At 45.1% G+C, this 27,921-nt stretch overlaps 2 protein-coding genes across 4 annotated transcripts in view; both read right to left on the bottom strand.

The window, feature by feature from the left end:
* The window catches only part of prkar2aa (protein kinase, cAMP-dependent, regulatory, type II, alpha A), a 40,175-nt gene extending 34,137 nt beyond the window's left edge, over nucleotides 1-6,038 (bottom strand). For 2 of the 3 annotated variants that reach the window (XR_008896367.1, XM_056597293.1), the window contains exons 1-2: nucleotides 5,331-6,038; nucleotides 3,849-4,148 (exon numbers count right to left, since the gene is read on the bottom strand). Coding sequence is in view for 2 of the 3 variants with exons in the window: in XM_056597293.1 (XP_056453268.1) it covers nucleotides 3,849-4,107 (259 nt within the window). In the remaining variant the exon portion in view is untranslated. The remainder of the gene's footprint in view (nucleotides 1-3,848; nucleotides 4,149-5,330) is intronic. The other variant, XM_056597304.1, reaches the window with a different exon arrangement.
* Nucleotides 6,039-10,425: 4,387 nt separating this feature from the next.
* On the bottom strand, nucleotides 10,426-27,608 carry mgll (monoglyceride lipase). Its single transcript, XM_056594762.1, has 6 exons — nucleotides 27,599-27,608; nucleotides 26,730-26,866; nucleotides 17,733-17,843; nucleotides 16,427-16,516; nucleotides 14,177-14,392; nucleotides 10,426-13,953 (listed from the first exon to the last, which is right to left on the bottom strand). The coding sequence occupies exons 1-6, from the start codon at nucleotides 27,606-27,608 to the stop codon at nucleotides 13,843-13,845; spliced, it is 675 nt and encodes a 224-aa protein (XP_056450737.1). The 3' UTR covers nucleotides 10,426-13,842.
* Nucleotides 27,609-27,921: the final 313 nt, after the last annotated feature.

The following is a 27,921-nucleotide window of genomic DNA, read 5'->3' as shown; positions in this document are numbered from 1 at the left end:
TTAAACACTGGGCAGTCTCAGGTTACTTTCTACAGTCTGTTGGGTCTCGTAGAAGGCGTTGAAATCAAGCGGGTCCATGCAGTCTCGCTGTTTGATTCACTTCCAGCACTAGCACTGCAGATTTAAGAGCCGAATGGTGACAGTTGAACCAGGTGAAGACAATGGAAACTAGGAGAGTAAGCTCACGCTGAAGGATGACAACGAACCTTAAGTGTACGAGAAATATTTACATTTAAAGGACACTTGTTATTGACATTGGGGCACTACATCAACATGCGTGGCTTCGTTTACAAGCGCTTTTAAATTATGTTTAAAAAAAAAAAACACACCCAAAGTGCTAGGCACATTATACAGAATTACCAGCAAAATTACCACTTCAGATGCGCCAATTAGGTTGAATGAGGGCCGGACGCACTTATTGGTTTGGTGAGTTTGTTTTTGTTACTTTTAGTACTCACACGCTTTAGTTTCTGCTCACCGTCACACATACAACAGTTGGAAGGGCTGCTGGAAGCCAAGTAAGTACAAATCAGCAGCTAGGGGGCTTATTTAAGCCAACAGATGGGAACGTGTCATGCCATCTGAATTTTGAACACATTCACAGCAGAAGAAGTTTCGCAATGTAAACTCAGCCTCGACCCTTTATTTAATGGCTGCATTACTTAGGGAATCAATAGCCCGATTCATTGGGGGGAAAAAGCACCATCTATCATAATAGGTTGAGGATTCAATGTTTGCTGAAGGGCAGGTAAACGTCATACATTGAGGCTTTTAATGACCCTTTGACATGTTTTACAAGCCACAGCTACACCTCGTAGCTACAGCAACACCCATGTTCTGCATGTGATCTGCTCTCCTCTGAGAGCCGGAATCGCCAATATGATAGGTCTTTCTGGCCCAACCGAAATGGAGAATTTTGTCAAAGTCTGCAGGTCATGGAGGCAAGGACCCATGCGGTCATCAAACCCTATTTAGAGTGTGTGCGTGTGTGTGTGTGTGTGTGTGTGTGTGTGTGTGTGTGTGTGTGTGTGTGTGTGTGTGTGTGTGTGTGTGTGTGTGTGTGTGTGTGTGTGTGTGTGTGTGTGTGTGTGGACATTGCTTCTGGGACAGAAAAGCGGTCTCTCATACGACACTAATGCAGAATCAGCTATCCGTCCTCGGGTGTAGCAAGTATGAGGTGTGGACGGCGCTGCCAGCCCCAACATTGATCCGCACGGCTGCAGTGAGATCGACTTTTTTTGTTGCCACACTGCTGCATCGGAGTCTGAAAGGGGTTAAATCCATTCACAGTATATATATCCATGTGCATGAACAGAGATGCACATGCACTGCACATGACACCCCCCCCCCCCCCCCCCCACACACACACATACACTCACAAAAGCGAGAGGTCACATCTGTTCAATAACACCCAATGTGTTTAGTCAAAAACAAACAACCTTCTTACCCTCCAGGCCAAGTTCTGTGGATCTCTCTGACTTATAATGCAAGAGCTGCCATTACTTAGCACTAAGGTTATTTTGGTTCACATATAGCAATGTAAATGAGCCAAGCTGTAGCAAGTACCAAAATAAAAGACTGATATCCCGTAAATACTTTCATCCAAAGTAGGGCTATAAGTTATACAAAAATAAAATATTTCTCAAAATTCCAGGACATGTGTTTTCCAGGACAAATTTCATGACCATAAAAAGCACATAAAAACAAAAAGTAATAATATTAAACAATCTTTCCGTGCACGCCCAAAACCAGAGTAGGTGGTGGATTACAGAAAAAGTGCCATGTGTGACATACCGTCGGGAACTGTTTACTTTCTCAGAGTTCAGTAAGACCTCCGACCAATCGCTGGTTATTTTCCAAAGTGGCTGACAAGTGTGGACAAATGTACCAAGACACGTGATAAATCAGAGAAATCCCACAGTTAGCTTACTTTAACCCCCTGCCTCCACATCCCCTCTGGTTTCCAAGGAACAATAATTTCCAACTAATGACATTCTTTGTCTCCGGGATGCTACCGCCACATCATTGGACCCCAATAAAAACGCCTGAAATAGCGGCAGGATTCATCACAGCCTATCTGCTCATTGAGAAAGCACAGATCCTCCATTCACAATGCATGAGCCCCTGGCTGCGGCACACCGAGATACCATCTAGGTCACGTTACCGTCAGCCGCTTAGCACTCAGCTGTGGGAGAGCTCATCTCTCCTGCCTGGCTAGCATGCAAGCAGAGAGAGAGAGAGAGAGAGGGAGGGAGAGAGAGACACCAGCGGTGACCCCGGGGTTCTCTGTATCCTCTTACTGTGTGGTCAGGGCTCAGCCAAGGGTACCATGGGAAGTTATTTACAGGATGAATTCCATGTTTCACATGGCCTTCCCGGTCAATCGGTCATTACATGCTTTCCAGAACTAGCATGTTTTGCAAATGTATATTTGTCCCGATGGAGCCGTTTCCTGTGTTTCGGTTGACATTTAAAAGTTGAAATACTGATTTCTAACATCACATTGAATGACCACCATGCCTGTTGGTGGCAAAAGACCCATGAGCATGGGTACACTAGTTATCTGTGGCCAGATATGGTTGCATCACCTACATGGTCTATTGTTAGTATTACACTTGATCAACACATACATACAAATATGGGCACAGGGGAAGTTCTCCTCATTCCATAATGAGCATTTTCAAAGATCCTAAGCCTGACCAAAACATGTGCATTATTTAAAAAAAGACATATCGACACACAGATCCGAAGCATAGTCATAAAGAATTTTAAAAAGCTGTGTGAAAGTTGCATTCATTGAGTGATTTTGGGGAGAGAATATGATGCATTTGACCAGGAGAAAAAAATATCTCACTTGGTAAAATGTCCCCATTTAAATCAAGATGTGTAGGAAAACCTGCTTCCTGATAATGTCAGTGTGAACTGTGAACAAGTCCACCCACAAACATATACTTCTGTGGTCGTTTTATTGTTGTGTGGTCAGCCTAGCGTCTCTTACGGCTGCTGTTGTGTCGCTGTCTCATGTGTGTGGAATGCAACAAGGCCAGATGAGAGATGAGGGCCAACCATAGAGCATGTGAGATAACGACCGAGCCCAAGGCACAGTGAGGCTGCAGACTCATAAGGTGCTTTTGCGGGGACCAAATTGAGGGCCCCTCAGCGAAGGGCCCATATATAGAGCCCTCTCCCAGCTGATCAAAGGGATTTTTTTTATTTACTAACCCACTCCCCATGAATTGAGACTGAGTGTTTCCAAAACACTGGCCATCACAACTAGGTGAGACAGGGGGTGACGAAGTCCAGTTTTGGGCGAGCATAAATTCTTCAAAAGCAGCAAGAGCAATGATGATCGTGTTCATAGAGCAAACAATGACGACACATCTATGGCTGTGGAGGTCCAATTCACCTCATAGAGGTTAGCATGCATTAGCAAGCCATGCATTTTCTGTAGTCCAGCTATTACTTATTCACAGGGCTCCCTAGTATGGCACAAGTGAGACAGCAGAAGATACAATACCTGCACACTTGTCAAGAGTCGTGTTCAAATTCAGTGTTTGAATAGAAATATTCATGATTATCGGGGGGGAGCGCAAACGTAGGATCTGCCAACTGACTGTTGCCATGGAAACAATGACAATTTCCTGTTGTTACCTAACGGGCAGCAATGAGGAAGCTTCTGCACCCCTCACCCCCCATCCATCCAATCCGCCTGGAGGACAGTGACCCCTTCATCTCCTCTTGACCCCCCCCCCCCCCCCCCTTCTCCTCTTTGGTCACCGGCCATGACCACTGCTTCCAGCACAACAAAACATTTAAACAATTATGGATGAAAAACAACATCCACTTACGCTCAAAGTCGGAGTCTTCGTCGTCATCGTCGTCCTCGCCGTTCGACTCTGTCTGCATGGGCTCGCCGTCAAACATCACGCCCTTGGTGGGCTTCCCACTGCCGCCGCCGCCGCCCGCCCCATCCTGACTCCTGTTGTCCCGCAAGCGGGTGAAGTACTGTACGGCGAACTCCACAAGGTCCGTGGGCCGCTGTCGCAGCACCTCCACGGTGTAGCCCTGCAGCAGCTCGGTCAGCCCCACGGGTATCTCGATACTCATGGCTGTGTTGTGTGTCTCGCAAGGCGAAGGATGCTATCTATCTGGGAACAGGGAAGGGGGAAGGCGAGGTAAGAGGTCATTCACATGGCGTATTGGGTACTGTAATACTGTAATATCACGAGATATTTACTGAATTCACAGATGGGATTCTTGGTGCTGATGGACAGGTGGTAGTGGGGGATTCAGAATGTGGACATCAGCAATGTTTTTCTTTTGATCATGATTTTGAGTTTGAATTGATCCCGTTATAAACAGACATATTCAGAGTTTAACAGATTACTTTCTTGGTGCCAGTACTTGTCTCTAAACTCTAGACTGTGTGTGTGTGTGTGTGTGTGTGTGTGTGTGTGTGTGTGTGTGTGTGTGTGTGTGTGTGTGTGTGTGTGTGTGTGTGTGTGTGTGTGTGTGTGTGTGTGGCTGATGATGATGACAGCAATACTGGCAGCTCGCGTGGCAAGGGCAGTAGCGTTACCGACGTCACGGCAATCAAATCTGACAGCTCAGGAGAAACCTGGTTATGCTATTCAGTTGCAAGTCATTGCCGTTGAGTGATATTATCATAAAAAAAGAAGGAGAGGCCAGTTCATCTAGCGCCAAGCGAGGGAACACACAGTTCCCACGGCTGCACCCGTTTGAGTGCAAAGATATGGGCCTCAACGTTAGCTGTGGAAAGACAGATAACCGCTGACGCTCGGGGGACGGGGCGCAATAAGAGCCCCCAGAAACACACGTCAACTCCCCGGCTGATTGAACCACATTGTGACTAGCTGTTTGAGATACATAACAGTTAAGACCTTTGTTAACAGTTAACAGTTTAGTTTGCACCAAGTAGACGCAGCACATCCTAATGAAATCTCGCTAGCTTAATGTGCCACCCCGAATCCAGAGACAGCTCGGTCGGCGATCTGACTCATGTACGAGCGGTGAGAATACGGAGGGCAAGAACCGTTAACCCGCCGTGTACAATACACCCGAGCCTGCATAGCTGATGCTGAGATTGTTAATAGTGGGCTTGATCACTAATCACCTTCCAGTCAGCCCTTTTGGTAAGCTAACACATGAGCATGGCGGACTGGTCGGAGAGGCTAAGTCACCGATAAGTGGCTAGCTGCAGGAGACTGTTGATACGGCTAGTAGCTAATAGCTCGGTTTTACCAGAGCCGGTGAGACATGACAACGAGCTAAAGTACCGCAAGAAGTGGACCCAACAGTGTGTCACTTACATGTGAATGTGTCCCGCCGGCTAGACGAGCCAGTCCCCTCCTATGTGTCTTCCCTGCTCTTCTTTATTTCGCCTCTTCTTCTTAGTCCGTCTCCTTGCCAGCGTAGCGACCGGATCCACAGAGAGCGATTATTATCCGATTGGAAAACCCCAGCAATCGCTTATTTATTTTGACTCGCTAACGGTTTTTTTTTTGTTGTATCGAGCTATGTGGCAGCCAGCCCTATAGCGATGCTGCTTGCTATTCTGAAAAAAGCGACAGCCGACTTCTTCTTCTCCTCTCCGTCACCGTCTCGGCTTCTCTCACGGGCGACGTCCACGCAGCGACTGGGAGAGGGTGGGACTTGTCACGGCGGGCGGCGGTGTGTGGAGAGCGGGTTGGCGAGGGAGCCGAACGTGTTTATTGCGTTGAACCTGTCAACTCACCGGGAAATCTCCACAACGTTGCGGTCGGATCGATCCTTCATCGGCAGATGAAGAAAAAAAAAATATCACGATTTAGAAACCGTACATATCACACGACACGAATACTGTCGAATAGAAAGCGAAATGAGTGACATCCAATAAGAAGTCCGTTGGGTTGTAAAGGACACCGGGATGTGGATTTTACAGATCCGTTGGAATTCGCCCTCAGCCTCCCTGAGATAAGAGGCACTCAGCGGCTGTGCGAGCTCCAAGCAAGGAACCGAGATCCGTTGGACCCGTTAGAGGGCGTGGTTACCATGGGCAATAGGCAGCAGCTCTGACGTTGATTGACACACATGTTGGACATATCGCATATCCATTTAAGTGGGTTTCTGTTAATATATGGTTGGTCGAAAACGAATAACTTAGGTCCCCAACCACCCAAATAGTAAATAATACTCTCTCTCTCTCTCTCTCTCTCTCTCTCTCTCTCTCTCTCACGCACGCGCGCACACGCACACGCACACGCACGCACACACACACACACACACAATAATATTAATAATACACACACGGTTGTATTATTTGTATCTGTTTATGATTAAATATGTAATTGCAGGTCATTTTTCCATCCCCAGCAATCAAGTGTAACGATCTAACGTTCGATGGCTCCTCCATCCTGCCCTCCATCCTTCCTGCCCTCCTTCCTTCCTTCCTTTGGCCCACTTCTTATCCTTCCCTGGCCCTTTCCTGTTTCTATTCCTCTCCTTCTGACAAGCACAGTGTGGTTTGACGTGAAATCGAATCAACTAAGCTCATGTGATCCTAATCATCTCTCTTTAGCACTATAGAACACATGTACCGATTGGTTCGTGTTAGCAAATAATTATTATTAGTGAAGGAAGGCCTACTAGCAGAATGTGTAGTAGGTCTAGAAGTAGCAGTAGATCAGGGGTGCCCAACCTTTTTTGACCCAAGATCTACTTTTCAAGTAGCCAACCTCCTGAGATCTACCAGCAAACCTACCTTCAAGCGGGGGGGGTGGGGGGGGGGGGGTAGAGAACAATTGTTGACGGGGGGGGGGGGGGGGGGGGGGGGGGGGGTTGTATCGTGAACCTACGGACTTCAGTGGGGGTTTCATTCCGTCTGCGCACAGCACCTTCTCAACGATAATCAATAATCTTCCTCCCACTCAGGGTGAAAATGGTAGGTCTTAGCTTGTTTCCCCTCAGCCATGCCAACGTTTAGGAGTGTGTAACTACTGTTGACGGCTTTCAACTGCTGTTAACAGCACATGCGCTACCGCACGTATATGTCCCGCGCAAATTTAATTTTATTAAAAAAAAAAAAAAAATTTTTTTTTTTTTTTTTTCTTCACCCCTCGCGATCGACTTGGGATCTGTCGGCGATCTACTGGTAGACCGCGATCGACTGGTTGGGCACCCCTGCAGTAGATCAACTCGTAGTAATAGTAGAAGGACAGGGTTGCATTTCAAATGTAACTAATTGTAAGTGAATAAGTAGGCTAAACGCTAAAGGGAAGGCCTCTCCCTGCTCATAGATCTATATCCAGCTTTTCTTGGGTGCTTCGCTAATTACCTCCATGCACCTAGACGCACTCAGTATACCGGCGTTATGCTATCCCATTGCCCTCCTTTACTTCTGTGCGACGGGTTAAAGCCGTTGCTATGGTCACGGGGGAGCCCAGATGTAATTCCTAGAACTACTTTGTAATTGGCTCAGGCGCTCCTTCAAGCCAACCGACAGCAGTCAAACACTGGCCTCGAGTCTCCCCCTTCTGGTAGAAGAGCGCATAGCGTCTACACGTTATAGAAACAGCTGATATCTTATGAATGCCTTTGTGAGACACGAGATGTCATAGCCAATTCAGGGAAATATTAACTTACTATTGGTTTACTTTATTTAACATAAAAAAATGGTTAGCCTACAGCAAAGGACAACAACGCAGTATCATCAGAAGTGGATTGAACCAATTGGTAGGCCTCAAATTGGTTTCATCGTCATTTCTCAAGCAGACGATAAGGATATCGGATCTTTAGAAATAATGTAGACATATCTCAGTTTTCCCGAGAGAGCTCCAGACTCAAAACATATAAAATATACGTGTCGCTACGAGGCCTCGTGTTCTTTAATCGGTCCTCTGGGAGACACTGTCGGTGTATTCTCGATTGGATCAAAGATAATTAATTGCCTACATTCTACATTTTTAGAGGCATTAGAAATCAGAACGGAAAGAGAGCGAGAGCGAGAATGGACTGACCTAATAGTGCACTAAAAAGAGGGGAAATTAATATGTGGAATACAGATACTCCATCAGCCCTTTCAGTTATGATAATGTTGTATTTGCTGTGGAGACTTCTTTAGGACGATGAAAGACATATAGCCTACAATAAATTTCGAATTTGCTAAATGGTAAAATAATACATTATAGTAATTCATCTATCCATTCATTAATGCTTTAATTCATATACACAATTCATACACAGCATTGCATTCATATGAAATGCGGAATCAAAAATCACATTCACAGAAACGATGTAGTTGTGAATGGAAATATGTGATATAGGCCTAATGCTGCCCCCTACTGGCTCACGGACAGCGACAGGTGAATCTCCACAGCAACCAATTCCTCAGTTAGAGAAGCAAGCAACCACCTACATCTGCATTTTGTCACAGACACAAGAAAACCTGCCTCGAACCCGCTGGTCTATGCTGCACCGTGACCTAACCAATCTGCTGCAATTTTGGCTTCCCACAGAAACGAATGGACCTGTGTGGTGTGTGAGGTATTTTTGAAATAGGCTTCCATGTTTTTTCATCTGCAGTTTAATTCTAGGTGTATTTATCTTACATACTGAAAATCGGATTCACTTTCTATAGTTCCAAGAACATAAAATGTGTGAAGTTCATTGAATAAGACAGCAATTAAACAGTGATATAGTTTATTTCTAGAGCAATACCTTACATTTCAGAGCAAGACCTTCAATTCCACTTATTCAGAAGTCATTTAATTTGAGTTATAATATATACCATTTTTATGTAACAGTATTTAGTTAGTTACAAAAAGAGGTTACATTTACAGAAAGGACAGGATGTTACATATAAATGCAGAACCCACAAATGAAACATATTGACAGGATATCTAGACATATGGATATATATAGACATTCACAGTTGCTTTTTATTCACTTGCTCTCCTTTTAAGTCAACATTTGTTTTGAAGTGCTATTTCAAATTCTTTGGCTGAATTAAACATAATTTTCTCAAATAAATATCAGTTTTCTGCTTAATTCTCAATGGACCCAATATCCTATTGTCTTCACAAAATAGATGTTCTTACAAAATGTCACATTTCTAAAAATACTGGAAATAATAGGCCTTTTCTTAAAGAAAAAAGTGAGGACCAAACCTACGCATACATTCAGAAAGAGAGAGAAAACATTGCACGGAAGTCAAGAGAATCAATCAAAAGTGGTTTGGATGGATGCATATGATGCCACCTATCACATTGTATTAACACCTTCAACAGACCTACAGGATTTAATAAACATGCCTTTTGGAACTCTGTACAAATCAATCCTTCAGATTCCATCCTTCAAGAATATATCTCAATAGACTCCAGAAAAAAATCATTCTCAAGAGCTAATTGTATGGCAGAAGTCTTGGCTAGGAAAATAGCAGACGGCTTTCATTCCAAAACTGTGGAAACAACAGCCAAACTAAAAGTCGGGCAACAGACAGCCTTTGATGAAAACCACAGAGACGGAGAGGCAGAAACAACATCTTATGCACAAGTGTTAACCATTTACATTATGACCATTGTTTTGCCAAAACTAACACGCACAGTCCTTGGAACGGAATATAAGGCACAAGGAAATATGCAACATGTGACATATTTCTAGGAAAAAAGATCAACATTCCTTCAACAAAACACTAAAACATATTTCCAGTGGCATTACATTACTAAGTATTCATTTCACTGTGGTTGTGGGACCTCCAGACAATGGGTTCAAAGGAGAACTGCAAAACGAAGAATAGAAACAAAATCACCTCACAAGTAGGTCAGTTGTTCCAACTTCTTTGAGATCCATAATTTGTTTAGAAGAAACGCATAAACACAAACTCATTCTTTTTTACAGCAATGCAAATTGAGACTGAAGACCAACGTTTTTCAGAAACAGACGAGACGAGACCACATCTGAATGAACACGACACATTGACAGATGAGCAGAAATACATAGTCTGTGAGGAATCATAACAGAGACTCTTAAAACGCCTCTAAATTGTTTTAAACACATAACCATTTTACATTTCTACCTATTTGAACTTACAATAGTTCATTAAAAGTGCACCCAATGTAAAACAATACCTAATTAGTTAACTGCATTAGAATATAAAAAGTGCCTTTTCATGCCGTATTTCATTGAAGTAAAATGCACAAAAGTCACGTCTGTATAAATAGGGTTATCTATGTTGTTCAGAAAATAACAGCAATATATACCCACATTAATATCAATTTCAAGATGTATGAACAATACGACTTATTTGCTGTCCTACAGTGTTATTCTTGACAGTAGTGGATACAGTAAAAATTAAAAACCTCAATCTAAAATACTACATACTGAAGAATGTCAAATCAAATACACGTTTTCTTTGTTGCTTTGTTTTAAAAAAAAAAAGTAATGATCTATATACATTATAGCTTTATTAATTGATGAGTTATCCCAGAGCTAAACTGATAGAAAGCCCTGTGCTTCAGAGATTGACACATCAACCATTATTTTCACTAATGTGGTCCTATCTTTCCAAAGTTAAACCTGCACTATGTACGTTTACCCATTTAGCACCATCTAGTGGTTTGCGTTGTAGTGAGAGTTCTAGTCAATAGCTGCAGTAGGAAAGCTACAAAGTGCAGGTTGAACAGTTCTATTGGTCTTTAATATGTATTTTGCCTGAGGACCAACCACCGCAACCTGTCTCGCTCAGGTTAAGTGTAATTTCCTTATACGTTATAGGGAAAACTAAAGTCAAACACGAAAGAGCTACATGGCTAAGGTTTTCAAACCACTATTTCACATGCAACAGCTCACAGAGGAAACAGTCATTGTGTAAAGTTCAATCTTCCTTTTTTTTAATATTAAAGAATATTGCTGTCTTCAAACCTGCTGTCCAATTACGTGGCACTTTGATAGAACGATTTTAACCCTTGGACCAATTAGATGTAATGTTTCTTTGTGTTGTGGCTTTGCCTTTAAAAAAATCTGCGTCGTCTCCTACCCATGTCCTCCTATGTTATTTACATCATCTCATCATATATCAGGCCATAAAGACCTCAAAGAGCAGCCGTAAAAGGGTATGGGCCATAAACTCTCAGGAAATAAAGATAGATCTAAATACACCTGCAATCACAAATCAATTCTGAAATTGTTTCCTGGTGAAACGGAGCGAGAGAGAGCGAGTGCGATATGGATGCTAGTACACATGGTTGTTTGCTTGTTCATCCGTGTGTGGTTTCCCCTTTTCCCTTTGAGCCTTTAGAACAAGGGAACGACATCATTGGCTGCTGGCCAGACCTGATCTGGGTCGTTAACAAACACATACTCCTCAAGTTTGCCTTTCAAAAAGGTGCTGCCATGGTTACGGAAAGAGTCAGCCTCTCGCTCACTCCCCCTCTCTCTCTCTCTCTCTCTCTCTCGCCACTGCCGTCCGATGCTAATCGCGGCGGCTCGATTTGTACGTGTGACATCACAGGTGGTGCACATATAACAACGCACACCCTACCGCCGCGACGGCCCACGCAGCCATAACAGTCGAGTATAACAATGTGGATTGTCAAGTGTTTCCCAGTGGACTCTTGGAATATGTCCCAGTGGAATTGTCTGAGCTGTGGGATGTTGTCTCGAACAAATGACATCTCTTCAAATTTCGAACCTTCCTGCAGTGGTGATAATTGACCACTGGGGGCGGTGTGGGGCCATTATGGCACCACGACAATGGAATAGAAACAACAGCCTCTGTGAAGGCAGAACAATGCCTGCTTGTCTCCACGGCAACTTGGGGGGGGGGGGGGGAATTGGGACCTGCCACTTCTGTGCAGTATGAAAGGGTTGAGATAATAAAAAAACTAACTACGAGACACCCTGGTTCCTGACACGGTCAGAGGAGAAATATGAATACAGGGCTACAACAGAAAAAGACACAATAGAGGGATTTGAAAAAGAGTCGAAAAGCACTGATAAAAAAATGTATAGTGCTTAAAGAAAGAGAGGATGTATTGTTCAATAAACCTGCTACCTTGGGTAACTTAACATATGGGAATAAAAAAAAAAGCGGAAAGAAAAAGAAGGATGTTTCCGTGGCAACGCATGAGAAGGTTCACCATGGATACCGTAAGGAGTGACGCCCAGAATTCCTGCTGCAATTCGTTTGTAGTACGGAGGTAAAGAAAAGTAGAACAGTCCAAACAGTTGTTAGTGATCTATTTCGACTGAACTTAAAACATCTCAAATGTACTCGTGGCCAAAGGGAGTCTTAATTAAGGTACTTTGGAAAACAAACCATAACCCAAATATCAATAGAATCCATACCATGATCTCTGATCCCTACGGGGAAAATGTTGCGCAATGTGAGCGTTCCCCCCCCCCCCCCCCCACACCTCATGATCCAAGGTCGAATCAGGTCAGACAACTCGTGGAATGCAGGACGTAGCTGGATCAGTCTGAGACTACAGCTTGCAAGAGGCAAGACCAGCTGCGAAAAAAGACAGGGAATGTAAATAAACAACACTGGGGCAAAGGGATGGGATACCCAACTACCCAACCAAGGTCAGAGACACGCCAAAGAAATTGCATGCCAGAAACGGCAGGGTAAAAGACAGAAGAAAATAAACACTAAATGAACGAGGCCTGAGGTGAGGATGTGTAAACTAAGATGATCATCAGTAAGACACTGAAGACGACTTCACTTGTCTTCAGGCTGGGCCACAGATGCCGTCTTCACTGCCTTAATAAAGAGCAAATGACATCTGGGGTCATCCTCTATTGTTGCTCTCGGCCGTGACCCTGCCAAGGTCAAGGGTCACGGGGGTGCGTGTGAGAGGCATTTGGCTCCCTGACCCTCCATGCTGTGGTGAGTGAATATTGACGGAAAGATCAATATTTATAGGAGAGAGCGGGAGGGAAGTTGTTAGATGCTCTAATGTTTTTTAATTAATTTAATTCCCCCTCGACCTTCGTGACCAGAGTAGTGCTATGGATGCCAGGTGTTGGGGTGTCAGTCACTTCATAATAGGCTAGTCCATCAAAATAAAAGCCTTCTGGGGACAACAACACATAATAAAAAATAATATTAACCGTAGACATAGATCAATGCCATGTTGTAAAGTGGTATTTTATCTCTCAGCAGAGACCCAGCTTTGATAGATTATCCTCAGCTATGCGAGTGGGGCCCCAACACAGATGTTTTCTTGGTGGTTTTCCCGAGACCAGTAAAAACAGTGTGGGACGGCGGAACAACACGCAGGGCACGCTGGGCTTGGGGCCGGGGGGCGGGTGACTGCGAGGGGCAGGACCTTGGCCCGGAAAGCCTGGGGAAAAAACTGAAGTGCATTGAGCCATCAGTGCTGGAGGAGTCTGCAAGTCTGTGCTCTAGGGTTGCGGTCAGGATAGTGGGCAGAGTCAGCCTGAGCTTTAGGCCGCCTCTGCTGTTTGGGGTTGACCCCTAGTGACGTGGTTGAGGTCTTGCGATGGGCATGAGTCAGTGGTTGAAGTGTCCTTCAGTGGTAGGCTGGCTGTTGAGCAATAGTGGGCGGAGTCAATTCTTATTTACCGTAGGGTTGAGGCTGGATAGTGGGCGGAGCTTAGGAGGCTTTGTAGGGCTGAGGCTGGGTACAGTGGGTGGAGCCTAGGAGGCTTTGTAGGGCTGAGGCTGGGTACAGTGGGTGGAGCCTAGGGGGCTTTGTAGGGCTGAGGCTGGGTACAGTGGGTGGAGCCTAGGGGGCTGTGTAGGGCTGAGGCTGGGTACAGTGGGTGGAGCCTAGGGGGCTTTGTCGGGCTGAGGCTGGGTACAGTGGGTGGAGCATAGGATTCTTATTGGGGAGGTGACAGTCGCTCTGTTAACCATGACGTTAATTCCTTGAGGACCGACTCGGAAACCTCTGGTAGTTCGTGATGAAGAGCGTGGTAGGCTCCCTCATATACCTGGGGGAATGATGAAGATGAAGACATGTGAGAGAGAGGGTGAGAAACAGGGGAGGGAATTTTTTTTTTTTCGATGCCAATGGGTGGAGAATAGCACTAGCGGTACAAATAAATGCCGTCAAACAAAGTTTGATTTAATGCAACTCAACATCAATTTATCACCACAATTCCAAAGGACAAACCTAGCCTCTAAAACACAGTGAACCCCCGGCCCCTCCTGTACCTTGAGCTTCTTGTCGGCGCTCGCCGCCTGCTCGAACATCAGCCGGGCGCCGCTGATGTCGCACAGCTTGTCGGTGTCCCCCTGGAGCAGCAGGAAGGGCCAGGCGATGGCCGGGATCACCCGCTGGATGCGCTCCACCGCCCCCATCAGCTGCATGGCGAACGACACGCGCAGCCCGCCGTGGTAGTTGAGCGCGTCCTGGTCGTACGCCTCCACCTAACAAGAGGTGGTGGAGGAGGAGGAGGAGGAGGAGGAGGAGGGGGGGAGATAACGAGGAGACGAGTTAGAGTGGGGGGGGAGGACGGGCGGGAGAGCGAGAGGGAGAGAGAGAGAGAGAGCCTTATCTGAGGAGCAGCCGATGTGTGTGCGAGAGAGAGAGCGAGCGTACCTGAGCGTGGAGCAGAACCAATTTGCATAAAAAAGGCTGATACAAGTGCTAACCGTTTTAGTTAAGACCAATCAATTAAAATGGACACCAGGGATTAAACACACACACGCGCACACGCGCCGAAACGAACCAACACGCTCCGACAGCCTTGTGATGGAAATAAGGCGCAAGGAAGCTTGACTAAACTTGGACAGAGCGCGACTTACTGCTTTGTACATCGTGTCAGGCGTACAATGGGGGGGCTGTATTTTTTAAACAACAATGGAGGAGCGTGGAACCTTCCGGGTCCCGTCCTTTTAAACGTAAAGTGTTTGGAGGGAGGCCGACAGCAGGAGGCAGAGTCAAAGCGGGGAGACATTAAGGCTGGGGAGGCTTGCGTCACACGACCCCCGGGGCTCAGCCGGCTTCCTTTAGCAGATCCAAGCACAAGCTGTTGAGCAGTATGGGAACTGCAGTCACCACGTCACGCTCACCCTTGCTCCAGAGACACAGCGGTGACACCGCAACACTGAGCCCAGGCAGTAGCCACCTCGCTCCAGTGTGTGAGGTGTGTGTGAGGTGTGTGTGTGAGGTGTGTGAGGTGTGGGGCGGTGTTTTGTGTACAATGGGGAATGCTGGAAGACGGGAACACAAACACGTAGAGTGAGCGTGAGAGGCCCCGGGCCCCTGATCACAACAAACTAGGGGTGTAACGGTACACGTATTTGTACCGAACCGTCACGGTACAGGCACTTCGGTGCGGTTACAGAGGTGTACCGCGGTTCGTAAATGTGGCGTACATAGCGTTAATATGGCGAATGTAAAGGCTTGTTTCACAATGCGGTATTTAAAACTTGAAGTCGGAGTTCCGCCCGGACCGTTAAGCCAAAGTATTCTGCTCCGACTCGCTCAGCAACTCTCCGTCGGGATGTCGGATACGCAATGCAATTCGCCGCCCGATGTATCTTATATGTTGACTACAAACCATGTAAGCAGTGTTGCAAATAAACTTCCAAAGCTCTCCAAATCTTATTTGGGGGTTTATTGGTCCTTAAGGTGCAAACTAAACAATGGACAAAGTAATTAAGGTGCAAAATCTAACCGGAGAAGTGATTCAGGAAATGATTTTGTTAGAGGACCACAGCCCTTGTCGTCTCCGTTGTGTCGACCAATAGGTTCATGGCGATAGTTAAAAAATATTGGATGCGCACGTAAGCTACGGAGAGGGTCTCCGACAGGCTCTCCGGCTATGGAGAGGGCTCTCCGTGTCTACGTACAGCACTTTAACATGCATACGCTTTTGAAAAGGCACCATCCAGGCGTTACTATCACCGTTGCTGAGAAAAAAACATGAGCTCACAACACTATTTCAACAACCCCTGTCTGGGAATTCAGAGATGCAAATGCCATAACAAAGTTTATCTGTGTTTTCATTGCTGCTTATCTACGGGTTAAGAAACAAGGAGTTTTTTTTTTAAATTTTCCCCTTAACTATTAACCGTACCGTTTGTACCTTTTGTGTACCGTTACACCTCTACAACCAACCCAATCGCTCTTTGCGGACAGGCAAACACATTTTTCCACCCTACACATTTTTGCATTTTAAAAAGGTTAACAGGCACAAAGGTTACATTTTAAAACATTGCCTCTAGATTTTCCAAAGGTTGTTTGGGAAAATGAAAATGTAAATTACAACCTGAAAAAGCTTGTCATTTACATTAATATTGTTTGAACCCCTGAGCGCGCGCGCACACACACACACACACACACACACACACACACACACACACACACACACACACACACACACACACACACACACACACACACACACACACACACACACACACACACACACACACACACACACGGCAGAGTCTCACCTTTTTGTGGTCCCGTGAGATCCAATTGGACTGGATGGAGCCCAGAGGGAGGCTGGGGGCCAACTGGTTCATCACCTTGGCCACAAACACCTGAAGGGGAACAGAAACACAACCGCTTAGGAAAGGAAATGAGGAGAGAAGACGGTCGAAGGGGAGAGGAGGAGGAGAGGAGAGGAGAGGAGAGGAAGACAGGAGAAGAGGAGTGAAGTGGAGAGATTAAGAGGAGACCAGAGAGGGGAGAAGAGAGAAGAAAGGAGAGGAGAAAAAGGAGCAGAGAAGAGAACATAGGAGAGGAGAGAACATGAAGAGAAGCAAAGAGGAGAGAAGGGGTAAGGAAAATAAAATATATGAGAGGAGGAGAGGAGTTAAGTAGAGACCAGAGAAACCAGGAAATGATTCCTTAGCCCAAGTGAAGGAGTTCAAGTACCTCGGGGTCTTGTTCGCGAGTGAGGGTACTATGGAGCGTGAGATTGGCTGGAGAATCGGACCAGCTGGGGCGGTATTGCGTTCGCTTTACCGCACCGTTGTAACGAAAAGAGAGCTGAGCCGCAAGGCAAAGCTCTCGATCTACCGGTCGATCTTCGTTCCTATCCTCACCTATGGTCATGAGGGCTGGGTGATGACCGAAAGGACGAGAGCGCGGGTACAAGCGGCCGAGATGAGTTTTCTCAGAAGGGTGGCTGGCGTCTCCCTTAGGGATAGGGTGAGAAGCTCCGCCATCCGTGAGGAACTTGGATTAGAGCCGCTGCTCCTTTACTTAGAAAGGAGTCAGCTGAGGTGGTTCGGGCATCTGGTAAGGATGCCCACTGGGCGCCTTCCTTGGGAGGTGTTTCAGGCACGTCCAGTGGGGAGGAGACCTCGGGGAAGACCCAGGACTAGGTGGAGAGATTATATCTCAACACTGGCCTGGGAACGCCTCGGGATCCCCCCGTCAGAGCTGGTCAATGTGGCCCGGGAAAGTCTGGGGCCCCCTGCTTGAGCTGCTCCCCCCGCGACCCGACCCCGGATAAGCGGACGAAAATGAGATGAGATGAGACAAGACCAGAGAGTATAGAAGTGTAGGAGAATGTGGAGAGCGTAGGGATCTTCCAGCAACAAACCATGAAAATAAAAGAAAGTCAGTAGAGAGAAGGAAAACCAACGCATCTGAGGACATATTGTAAGAGTCAACTGATGCGTGTGTTTCAGCTGTTTAAATAAAACCATGAAGAAGAGAAGCCAAATGGACCATGGACAGGACGGAAAGGGGAGAATATGATGAAATAATTCAGAGAAAACAGTATTAGAAGGTAAATGGAGAGTTTACTTTGAAGGGCGTCGCTGAATCCGGGTTCATCTGGACCAGGGGAGAGATCAGTACCACGCCCGCAAAGTCATTGGCTCTCTCACTCGCTGTCAGGATGGAGATGGCCCCGCCCTAGTGGTAAACAAAAGACAAACACTTGAGTCACAAACAGTAAGGGTCGCCTCCCTTATATGGTCACATAAACAGAAACATGCTGTGCGAGAGCAAGAGCCCCCTTTATCCACACGTTACTGCTTCAAGGCCATGGCCAGTGGAGAGCAGTGGGAAGGACAGGACAGCCTGCTTCCAGTGTGTTTGGATGAACTCAAAACATCCATGGAAAACAGGACAAAGGAAAACATATTTTTAAATAATAAGAACCATATTAAACCATATTTACCACAGCATTTCTAAATATTCTCTTTTAATCTAGATATTTTTTTCAGTGAGTACAGTGATTTTTAACTGGTGGGTCACAAGGGCAGTTTGAGTGGGTAGCAGGGCATATTAGGCCAGACCATAATCATTAGAAAGAAGCCAATGAATTTCAATGTTCATTCATATTTGGCTTACTACATGTTTGGCTTTACTTTATTGCGTTGAACCCCACTTGTTGCAGTTTTTTTTGCGCTCCATGTTTCTAACAGTTAACGACATGGCACTGCTGAACACTGCAATATTTGGTAAATACATTCCTTATTTACGGGACAGAACTTGATGACTATGGTCACATACGACTTAAGGCAGGCGAAAATTGAAGAGTCGGCCTGACCCAAAGCAATCGTTATCTTTATTCGGCTCCCCCACTTCGGCCCTGGAAGGCTGATATCTCTCCACTCCCCTGGTTGTTATGCAGACAGATGCACCCTTCCCCCCCTCCCACATGTGTTTGTGATGTTTTTGATATGTTGCTTATGTGCTGAGTTTTTTTTTTGCTAATGCCTACACTGTGCCCCCCTTAGAGGAGCCTAGTTTGGGAATTACCCTTTTTTCCCCTTGTTTACCCTCTTGTTTTCCTTTCTAATCTAATAATGAGGGAGCGCGTGCGCCCCGACAGTCCCTCCGTCCTGTCTCCCCACACTTTTATGTTTCTTGGACGGGATGTAACTGTTAATAATTTCGCTGCTCTGTACTTGTGACATGGGCAATGACAATAAAGTATTCATTCACATGTGGGTCCTGAGACTAGACTGGTTGAGAACCACTGAGTTTGTACACACACATTGAGTCCCCAGGGGTTTGTGGCATTGCTTGACCAATCCATTAAGGTATCAGAACCACTGAGTTTGTACACATACATTGAGTCCCTAGTGGTTTGTGGCATTGCTTGACCAAATCATTAAGGTATCAGATGCACTAACGACATGCTCACTGTAGAACATGCAGCGTGGTAGCCAGGTGTAAAAGGTAACCACCTTGACCAGGAAGACACCCATCACGATTAAAATCACCAGTGAATTATTTAGCATGTTACACGTTACCTTCGATTTGGATAGTTAACTAAAAGAGGTTCAGGCAAACCACAGTGTTAAGTGATAAAGTTAGGAAAACCACAGTAAACAGTGTGAAAATTATAGAAAATAATAAATCATGCAAGTCATTTAATAAAGATAGGGACTTTCTAATTGAATAATGATGAGAAAATATTCCTTTAAAATTATAAAGATATGAGGTTTGAAATGTCATATCATACATTACATATCAAATGATGACATATACTGTTACATCAATAATACAAGTTTAATTTAGTGTTTAGTAGGCCATTTAGAAGTCAGAAAATAAAAATCATGAGATTTGTAGTCCACATGATTGTCGTCATACCAGTTTCCTTAGGGCCTTTCCCAAACTAGAATTAGGTGAGGGGTTATGGAGCAGAGAACAGTATGACTATGTGTTGATTCCAGAAGAGGGTGTGGATTTCCATCCCAGTCATTCTGTTCACAGCTGGTTGGGAGATCCCTCCACACAAACAGTGTGGAGCAGGATATTAATCTTTGGCAGAGATTCCGAGCAAAGATTTTTTGCATATTCAATTAACATACCATCTCTTCCAGGCTGGTCGATGCACTAGTCTTTTGGTAATTCATGTTATTCTGGAGAATGACCAAGTTATATACTGATGAATGTAGGACACAGACAATTGTTTACAGAGAGAGTGTGAGAGAGGAAGGGAGAGACAGAGAGACACAGAGAAGAAAAAAACAGGTAGAGACAGACAGATCGAGAGAGAGACAGAGACACTGGCAGCGACAGAGTGAGGGACAGAGAACCTCTTTCTTAATTGATCAATTCGCTTCCGCTGGGTTTCTGCACACCCTTTGTCAGTTTATAATTTGAATATTCATGAGGCAGGAGCCAGGGATCGAGTGAGCGTCTGAAAAGAGACGCGGCCCTCATGACAAACACAGCCTTTCCCACCACAAGAATCCCACTTCAAGAGCCAAACCAACGCGAGTTCTCTCTCAGTTTCCCTTCTTTGTCAGTGGCTCTCTCTCCATTTTCTCTGTTCCTTTTGCTCAAGGGTGTTTTTTTTTGTTCAGTACACACACACACACACACACACATTCCTGCAGTCAATTAGCATATTTTAATTGAGCTTAAGTTCGTAGAAGCAAAAGATGAGAAAAATAAAGTTTAAGGGAAGAGGAGGTGAGGAAGGCAGAGATGGAGACAGGGAAGAGGGGGAGACAGGAGAGACAGAGTGATAGAGACTGGAGGGGTGTTAGATTGAGGACAAAGAGTCCTTCAGTATGTATCGAGGGCATTGGATGAGTTTTGCACACAAACACACACACACAGACTCACATTTGAATGTTCCCATTGAACAGCATAGTGACCCTAAAGTTGAACTTGTAGAACCCGAAGTGGACGAAGGCATACTCTCACTGGCATTCACAGTTCACTAAAGTTAACCCACAGCAATCAATCAGAATACCAACCGGTTACACTTTACTTCACATGAAAGCGTCCGGTGACAGGGTAATTATATAAGTAAGTACTGTGTAATGAGCGCTGTAACCGCGTGTATTTAATATGTCACACCATTGTGGAACCTAACCTAGGGGTTAAGGTGAGAAAAAGGTGAAAATGGTGGAAAACCCCTTCAGGGTGATCCAAGACCCACCTGCTTCCCATAGTGGTCCTGCATCGCTCTCTTTGGGTTGATTTCGCATATCTAGCTTTACTTTAACCACTACTGAATTACGGTTTGGCTTAAGTGTGTTGTGTTACAAATTGTGTAACTACACTGTGACAAGGACATTGTGATGTTAAGGGCTACCACTAAACAAACTGAGAACATGACTGATTCATACAGTCTGACCCTGTGAACAGACACATCCGTCTGGCAAACTTTTAACGTGTACTTTAAAAGTTTGTACTTTTAAAGTGAGATAAAGCCAATGTTGTTGCTTCAGTATCCCTATTAGATCAGATAGGGCTGATCTGATGCACTGCAAGTCCTGTTCTACACGGAGCAGCGCACTCCTTCTCTCCGGATGGGTAACAGAGAAGTTTTATTTAAACAGATGATGCTGAGCTCAGAATCACTGACTTGATTGATGGCTGGCTTTTGTGCCGTTATCATTCAATGATTACAAATATTTGGATGCACTCGTCTAACGCAAACACAGTGGCGCTGTCCAACTGTGTGTGTGTGTGTGTGGTGTGGTGTGTGTGGTGGTTTGTGTGTGTGAGTGTGTACCTACATGCGTGCAGGTAGGCGATGGATTAGACATTATGAATAATACTGTTTACACATCTGCCCCAAATTCCTCCTTGGGGTCAGCCCTAAGTCAAAGAATGCTGCTTTGGAAAACATTCAGTCACGCACACAGAACCAGAGCTCACGCCCAGTGTGGGTCTGAAGACGCCCACGGCGCACAACTGGAAATACCATCAATGAAATCAGATCTGTTGACCCGATCTCGATGTGAGGACTCAATAAAGTCCTCCTATAAAGACTATACAAATGGGTCCGGTCGTTGGCCAAGGACAATAAATCAAGAAAAGGAATTTCCTTTGACCTTTCTGTGTGTTTATAAACGTTTTGTGGTCCTAAAAGGGCAATCTCAAAGATCATATATCATCGGTTTCAGCTTTCAATACCGTCGCATTGACTACTCTACGAGGCGCAGCGTTTTGTCAACCCACTTTATTTCAGCAGCACAAAAGAGGCCCTGGGCCCTCCCGTTCCCTGGGGAGCTGTGAGGAATGCTGAGGGGAAACGCAGCTAATGGCCACTGAGAGGGGAGAGGGAGCCGGCCAGACCAAGAGACACACACAGGACGGAGAGACAGACAGACAGACAGGTGAGAGGGACAGACAGAGAGGGAGAGAGAGAAAGACTACAAGTGACCGGGCCAGCCAGAGCAAGATACACACAAAGACAGACAGACAGACCTAGATAAAGACAGAGACAGACAGACGGTTAGAGACAGTTTGATCTGAGTTAGAGATATATTCTGAGACGGAGAGAAACATAGCGTGAGAGCAACTAATAATACTGTCTGAAATAAGAAATGGGATGAAGATGACATTGATTTCATAGCTGAAATGGGCTGCCAGCCAGGTCAGGTGGAAAGGATTAAGTGTGGAAAAAAAAAAAGAGTTGGAAAAAAGTTTCACTGAACATGTGTTAGGAAAAAGAGAAAGAAAAACTACTGGCGTAAATGTAAAACAGGAATGTTTGAATGGTGCAACTCATATCACCATTATTATAGAAGCCATTTGGGAAAAACTGGTTAAACACAGGATTAAGGCATGTAAAAGGCTGTATGTACTAACCCACCCGTCAGGTATACCGCTATGGTTCGCTTTGCCAATGGCAGGTGTTTTCCATAGATAAAATCATGGGATAAATAAAAGATGAACCCAACGGTTCTGCTCCAGGAGAAAGACCATTCATTATGCTTTCACTGAGCAAACAGCCCGGACGTGTGGTTAACCAACTTGACACTTTGGAGCTTCAATAGGAAACCTCAACGCAAACAGACATGTCGCTCGATCGTGGACGGGTGGACCAAGTGACCATATCTTGTTGAGTGGCAGTCTGCTGTCGAGATGGCTACGTGACGAATAAACCGTTTATTGAGTTGACACATTTTTACTTTGAGAAGAACACTAGCAGGTCATCAAGGCGTGTGGTGTCACCTGCTAGCAGGTAGTAAAACAAAGTCCACAACAAAACAAACCAAGTCACCTCAACCAGTGGCATCAATTAACCACTTTTAAAGACACAAGTCGTGTTGTGCTCACTATTATCATCATCGAGCCAGCGGACCGTTAATCAAAAGCAAATTATAATAACATTTTTAATTTCATATCAAAAGAGCTTTGAATGTTCTACTCTGGAAAACATTTAAGGATGTAGAAACAGTATAACTCATTGATCTTCCGGTCTTGTGGTTAACTGCTCCTTTGGGACCGAAGCATAACAAAAACAAACGAAAACACCACTACCGTAACAGGATAGTGTCCATGGAAATACGCCTGTGTATACTAGCCACATGGTTTCTATTGTTCCAGTGTCCTTGTTTAATAACTAAACTATTTGTCTAATAACTAAACAGAGCATTGTGATGACAAGCCAGGGATAATCTTAGTCAAACAGGAAAGTGGGGTGCCTGGGGAGGAAGTGAGAACCCTCAACAACACTGCCATGCAAAGCCGTTGATAAGAGTCTGGATTAAACTGTTGTTATCATGCCAACGGTTAATGTGCTATAAATTGTCAAAAACTATAACCCTCACTTGAGGCACAAGTCAACTAAAGAAACTGATGGGGTCTTGCTTCCTAACAAAGATGGGGAGAACAATATTAAGGATAACTGCCAACTACACCACAATAGAGCGTGAAACAACAATACACTGAATACTGAGTATGAGCAGGAAGGAAATTCATCTTAAAGATGTCCAAAGATAACGAGCTTCACATGAGATCATTGTGTTCCCGCCCTCAGAAGCACGGTGACAGGGGCATGATGTCAGAGTTCTCTGAAGCAAAGGAACTGGTTCAAAGTGGGAGAGAAGATAGTGTAGTTTTTAAGACTTGTTTTCATGATTAAAGAAGAGATTGGGGATGGCAGCCTGTGAAGAGGATTTTAGAAAGGGAGGCAGAAGAAAGGTTGTTTAAGGCACAAAGTGATTAAAGAGAGCGGACATGAAACGCACGCAGTCTTCCAAGTAGATTGAAGAAGGCAATTAAGGGACAGGGGGGGCATGAAAGACTGAGTGTGTCTTGATGTGGAGAAAAAGAATATAGCACCGACGAGTAAAAATAGAGAGGGGTTGGGTTGTCTATGTTCAAACACACACACACACACACACACACACACACACACACACACACACAACTTCTCCCCTTATCACCATCTGCCATCAGAGTCAACCCAAGTCAAGCATGCGTGTACAATACCAATATGCTATACTCATAGACACATACACGCTTACCGATCTGGAACAAAGCAACACACCTGGCACACACACACGCACACGCACACACACTGTTTTTTATGTGTAAAGGGGCAATGGAAATACACACCGCATGATGTTTGTGTATTTCCATTGCCCTTTGACAACCCTTATTGAACAAGAAAGACAGGATGAGATGCAGTCCTGTCGGGCGTTCACGACAATGCCGACTTTTGAGTCACCAATGAAACTATTGAGCCCAACTTGTTCGCCCACAACAACGCTTATCAGGTCTGAAGTCAGTTGAACACTCGCACCACCATGGCACCAAGCATTAATTATCACTGTTTGATAACTTTTCAACATCGGTAGAGAGCTAGATGAAATGGCATGGGGGGGGGGAGAACCAGTCCAACCATTTCAGATACCATTTCAGATATTTCATCTTTGGGTCTTGTTGTTAACTCCTCCTTTGGGACCGAAGCATAACAATTTCATCTTTCCACCAACATTAACTTGTATGCAGGTTCTTTTTATAGTAGTATATCTTTCAGTATTTTTTTGTCATTGGTTTGAACAAGCCGAAATTCATGGTTAGTAAACAGTAGAAAGCAGGGTTAGTAATAAGAGTAGAAGGCAGGGTTAGGAAACAGTAGAAAGCAGGGCTAGTTAACAGTAGAAACCAGGGCTATTTAACAGTATAAAGCAGTTAGTAAAGAGTAGAAAGCAGGGTTAGTAAACAGTAGAAATCAGGGTTAGGAAACAGTAGAAACCAGGGTTAGGAAACAGTAGAACGCTGAATGGAGGCCAGCAAAAATGTAACGTTGGTTACTCCTTTTTAATATCTTTCGCCTATTTTGGTCTCTCTTTTTAAGCTCGGTTGAAACCAAAACGACCGTTGCATGCTGTTCCTGCCATTTACGCGCCAAGGCCCAGAACTCAAACGCGTATCATAGCATCTCGCCAAAAATGAGGGAGTCCAACCGGCTCTCATGTTTCAATCAGTGCTGATCGGAGCCGGAACTTATAATTACTGCTGCGTGAGTCATTCGCCCGGGGAATGAACGCCGATTGAAACCTATACTGCTTGTTTGCGTGTCCGTTTGTTTGTGATTTTGCTGAAACAGTGAGTCACAGGCAGCAGGGGCTTGGGTGATGATGAAGAGGATGAAGAACGTGGTGCTGTCCTTGTACTGAAACCCAACAGGTGGGGATTCAGAATGACCTACTTACTTTGTTTTTGTTCTTGGTTTCTGCCCAGGGAATAAGGAATGGAAGTTTCAACTAGTCTTCTAAAGCACAAAATCTGCCCTCTTTTCCGATTTCAAGGCCCTGATATTAAACAAAAGCTAAGCTGATTGTGCAAGCGAGTCAGATGTGTATGAGTCGGTGTAGGTGTTTGGAGGCATTTCGTTTGGACATTTTGATTGAAAGCAAAACCCTCCCTTTTTAAATTTGAACCATCACTCTGCCAAATGACAAAAAAAACAAAAAACAACGCTTGGTAACCTCCCACTCAGATGTTGTTATCATTCTACCAACCAACATCAAGTCAAACCTCGACTTTATGAGCTACAGCTTTCGCAAGATTTGAACGTAGTAATGTACGGAGTTTGAATGCGCTGCAATGTACACATTTTTCAGCAACAGGTGTCAAACTTAGTTAGCCTAGAACAGCGTTGGCCGGAGAATCCTAAACTCCATGTTTGGTATTGCATCGTTGTTCTAGCACAGATGCGTCCAGACTCTATCCACAACAAACAAAAATAGCCAAGCTTGAAATCTCGATGGCGAACGCTAGGGTTGACTCACTGTTGTAGCTCATAAAGTGTGCCATGAGGTCATGGTTCAGGTGGCAGTTGATGTCATGGTTGAGGTAGAGGTTGTGGTCATGTTTGAGGGCGTGGTTGAGGTGGTGGTTGAGGTGGTGGTTGAGGTATAGGTTGAGGTGTTGGTTGAGGTGGTGGTTGAGGTGGTGGTTGAGGTGGTGGTTGAGGTATAGGTTGAGGTGTTGGTTGAGGTGGTGGTTGAGGTCATGGTTGACGTATAGGTGGAGGTCATGTTTGACGTGGTGGTTGAGGTCATGTTTGAGGTGGAGGCTGAAGTCATGGTTGTGGTAGAGATTGAGGTCATGTTTGAGGGCGTGGTTCAGGTCATGGTTGAGGTCATGGTTGAGGTGGTGGTTGAGCTCATGGTTGAGGTCATGGTTGAGGTCATGGTTTAGGTCATGGTTTAGGTCATGGTTTAGAGGATGGTCCAGGTCATGGTCCAGGTCATGGTACAGGTGATTGTTTAGGTCATGGTTTAGGTCATGGTACAGGTGATGGTTTAGGTCATGGTTTAGGTCATGGTTTAGGTCATGGTTCAGGTCATGGTTCAGGTCATGGTTCAGGTCATGGTTCAGGTCATGGTTCAGGTCATGGTACAGGTGATTGTTTAGGTCATGGTTTAGGTCATGGTTCAGGTCATGGTACAGGTGATGGTTTAGGTCATGGTTGAGGTGATGGTTGAGGTGTTGGTTCAGATACTGTTTGAGGTCAAAAGGTAGAGGTTGTGTTGGTGGTAAGTGTTTGAGCTACGGAGGAGAAGGAGGAAGGGGGAGGCTCACCATGGAGTGGCCCAGGATGAAGACAGGCAGAGAGGGGTGCTGGGCCTTCATCAGGTCGATGTGCTGCAGAGAGTCCCGGACGTACACCTGGAAGTCCTTGATGATCATCCTATCTCCCTCGCTCTGACCGTGGCCCACTGGACGAGAGACACACACACACACACACACACACACACACACACACACACACACACACACACACACACACACACACACAAAGAGAAAGAGATATAGTTCACCTTCGCTTGCAAGCAACAAAACAAGTCTCAGCTGCCCAGTTATAGTGTGTGGGCATTGGTAAAACAATATGAAAGAGTAAATTAAATGAATGACTGAGGCCAGGAATGTTAATGTCTACGCGTGTACGTGAGTGTGTGTGTACGTGTGTGTGTGTGTGTGTGTGTGTGTACGTGTGTGTACGTGTGTGTACGTGTGTGTGCGTGTGTGTTTTCATGCATTTCCATCCAAATGCATTACATGTGCGTTATCTTTACCCCCGCATTGATGGGGGGAGGGTGGAGGCAGGTTACCGTAGCAACCCTGAAATCAAAACACGAGGGGGCTCTCAGACTCTGCCATTGTCCATCCATCACTGTCCCTCCACACCCAGCTTCCCTTTGATCTCCAGCGCACACTTACACCGACACACACATGTGAGCACACGCACACGCACATTTTCGATTCTTTAGCAATGTCTTCGAGACTACATTATCACCAATGAATTAAAGACCAACCCTATTTCTAGAATCCAGACGAGGACACTAGAAAACAGGGGAGTATTGTAGAGAATAGCATACGTTTATCAAAGCTCACATTATATACACATTTACGGAACCGTCAAAAATGCGTCTCCAACTACATAGGCTTACTCAGAACCATTTGATATTTGATTTGAGTGTTGGCTGAATTTTCCTGTATATGTTTCACATGCATTATCCACCTCCCTAAACACTGTTGTCTGGGGTGGATACATGAACCATGTCCTTGAATAGTAATAGGACCAAAAGCAATGGAGACTATTGACCTCGCAATGGATCCTAAACAAATGGAAAAATACCTACAATGATTATGCATAAAGACACACACACACACACACACACACACACACACACACACACACACACACACACACACACTAGGGATATTGATCACACATAGCGACCTCAGACCTGCTGCAGCCAATCGGACAGTG

Source organism: Gadus chalcogrammus, chromosome 1, assembly GCF_026213295.1.
Source record: "Gadus chalcogrammus isolate NIFS_2021 chromosome 1, NIFS_Gcha_1.0, whole genome shotgun sequence".
NCBI lineage: Eukaryota > Metazoa > Chordata > Actinopteri > Gadiformes > Gadidae > Gadus > Gadus chalcogrammus.
The sequence above is the reverse complement of the archived record's forward strand: the minus strand, read 5'-3'. Positions and strand labels throughout refer to the sequence as shown.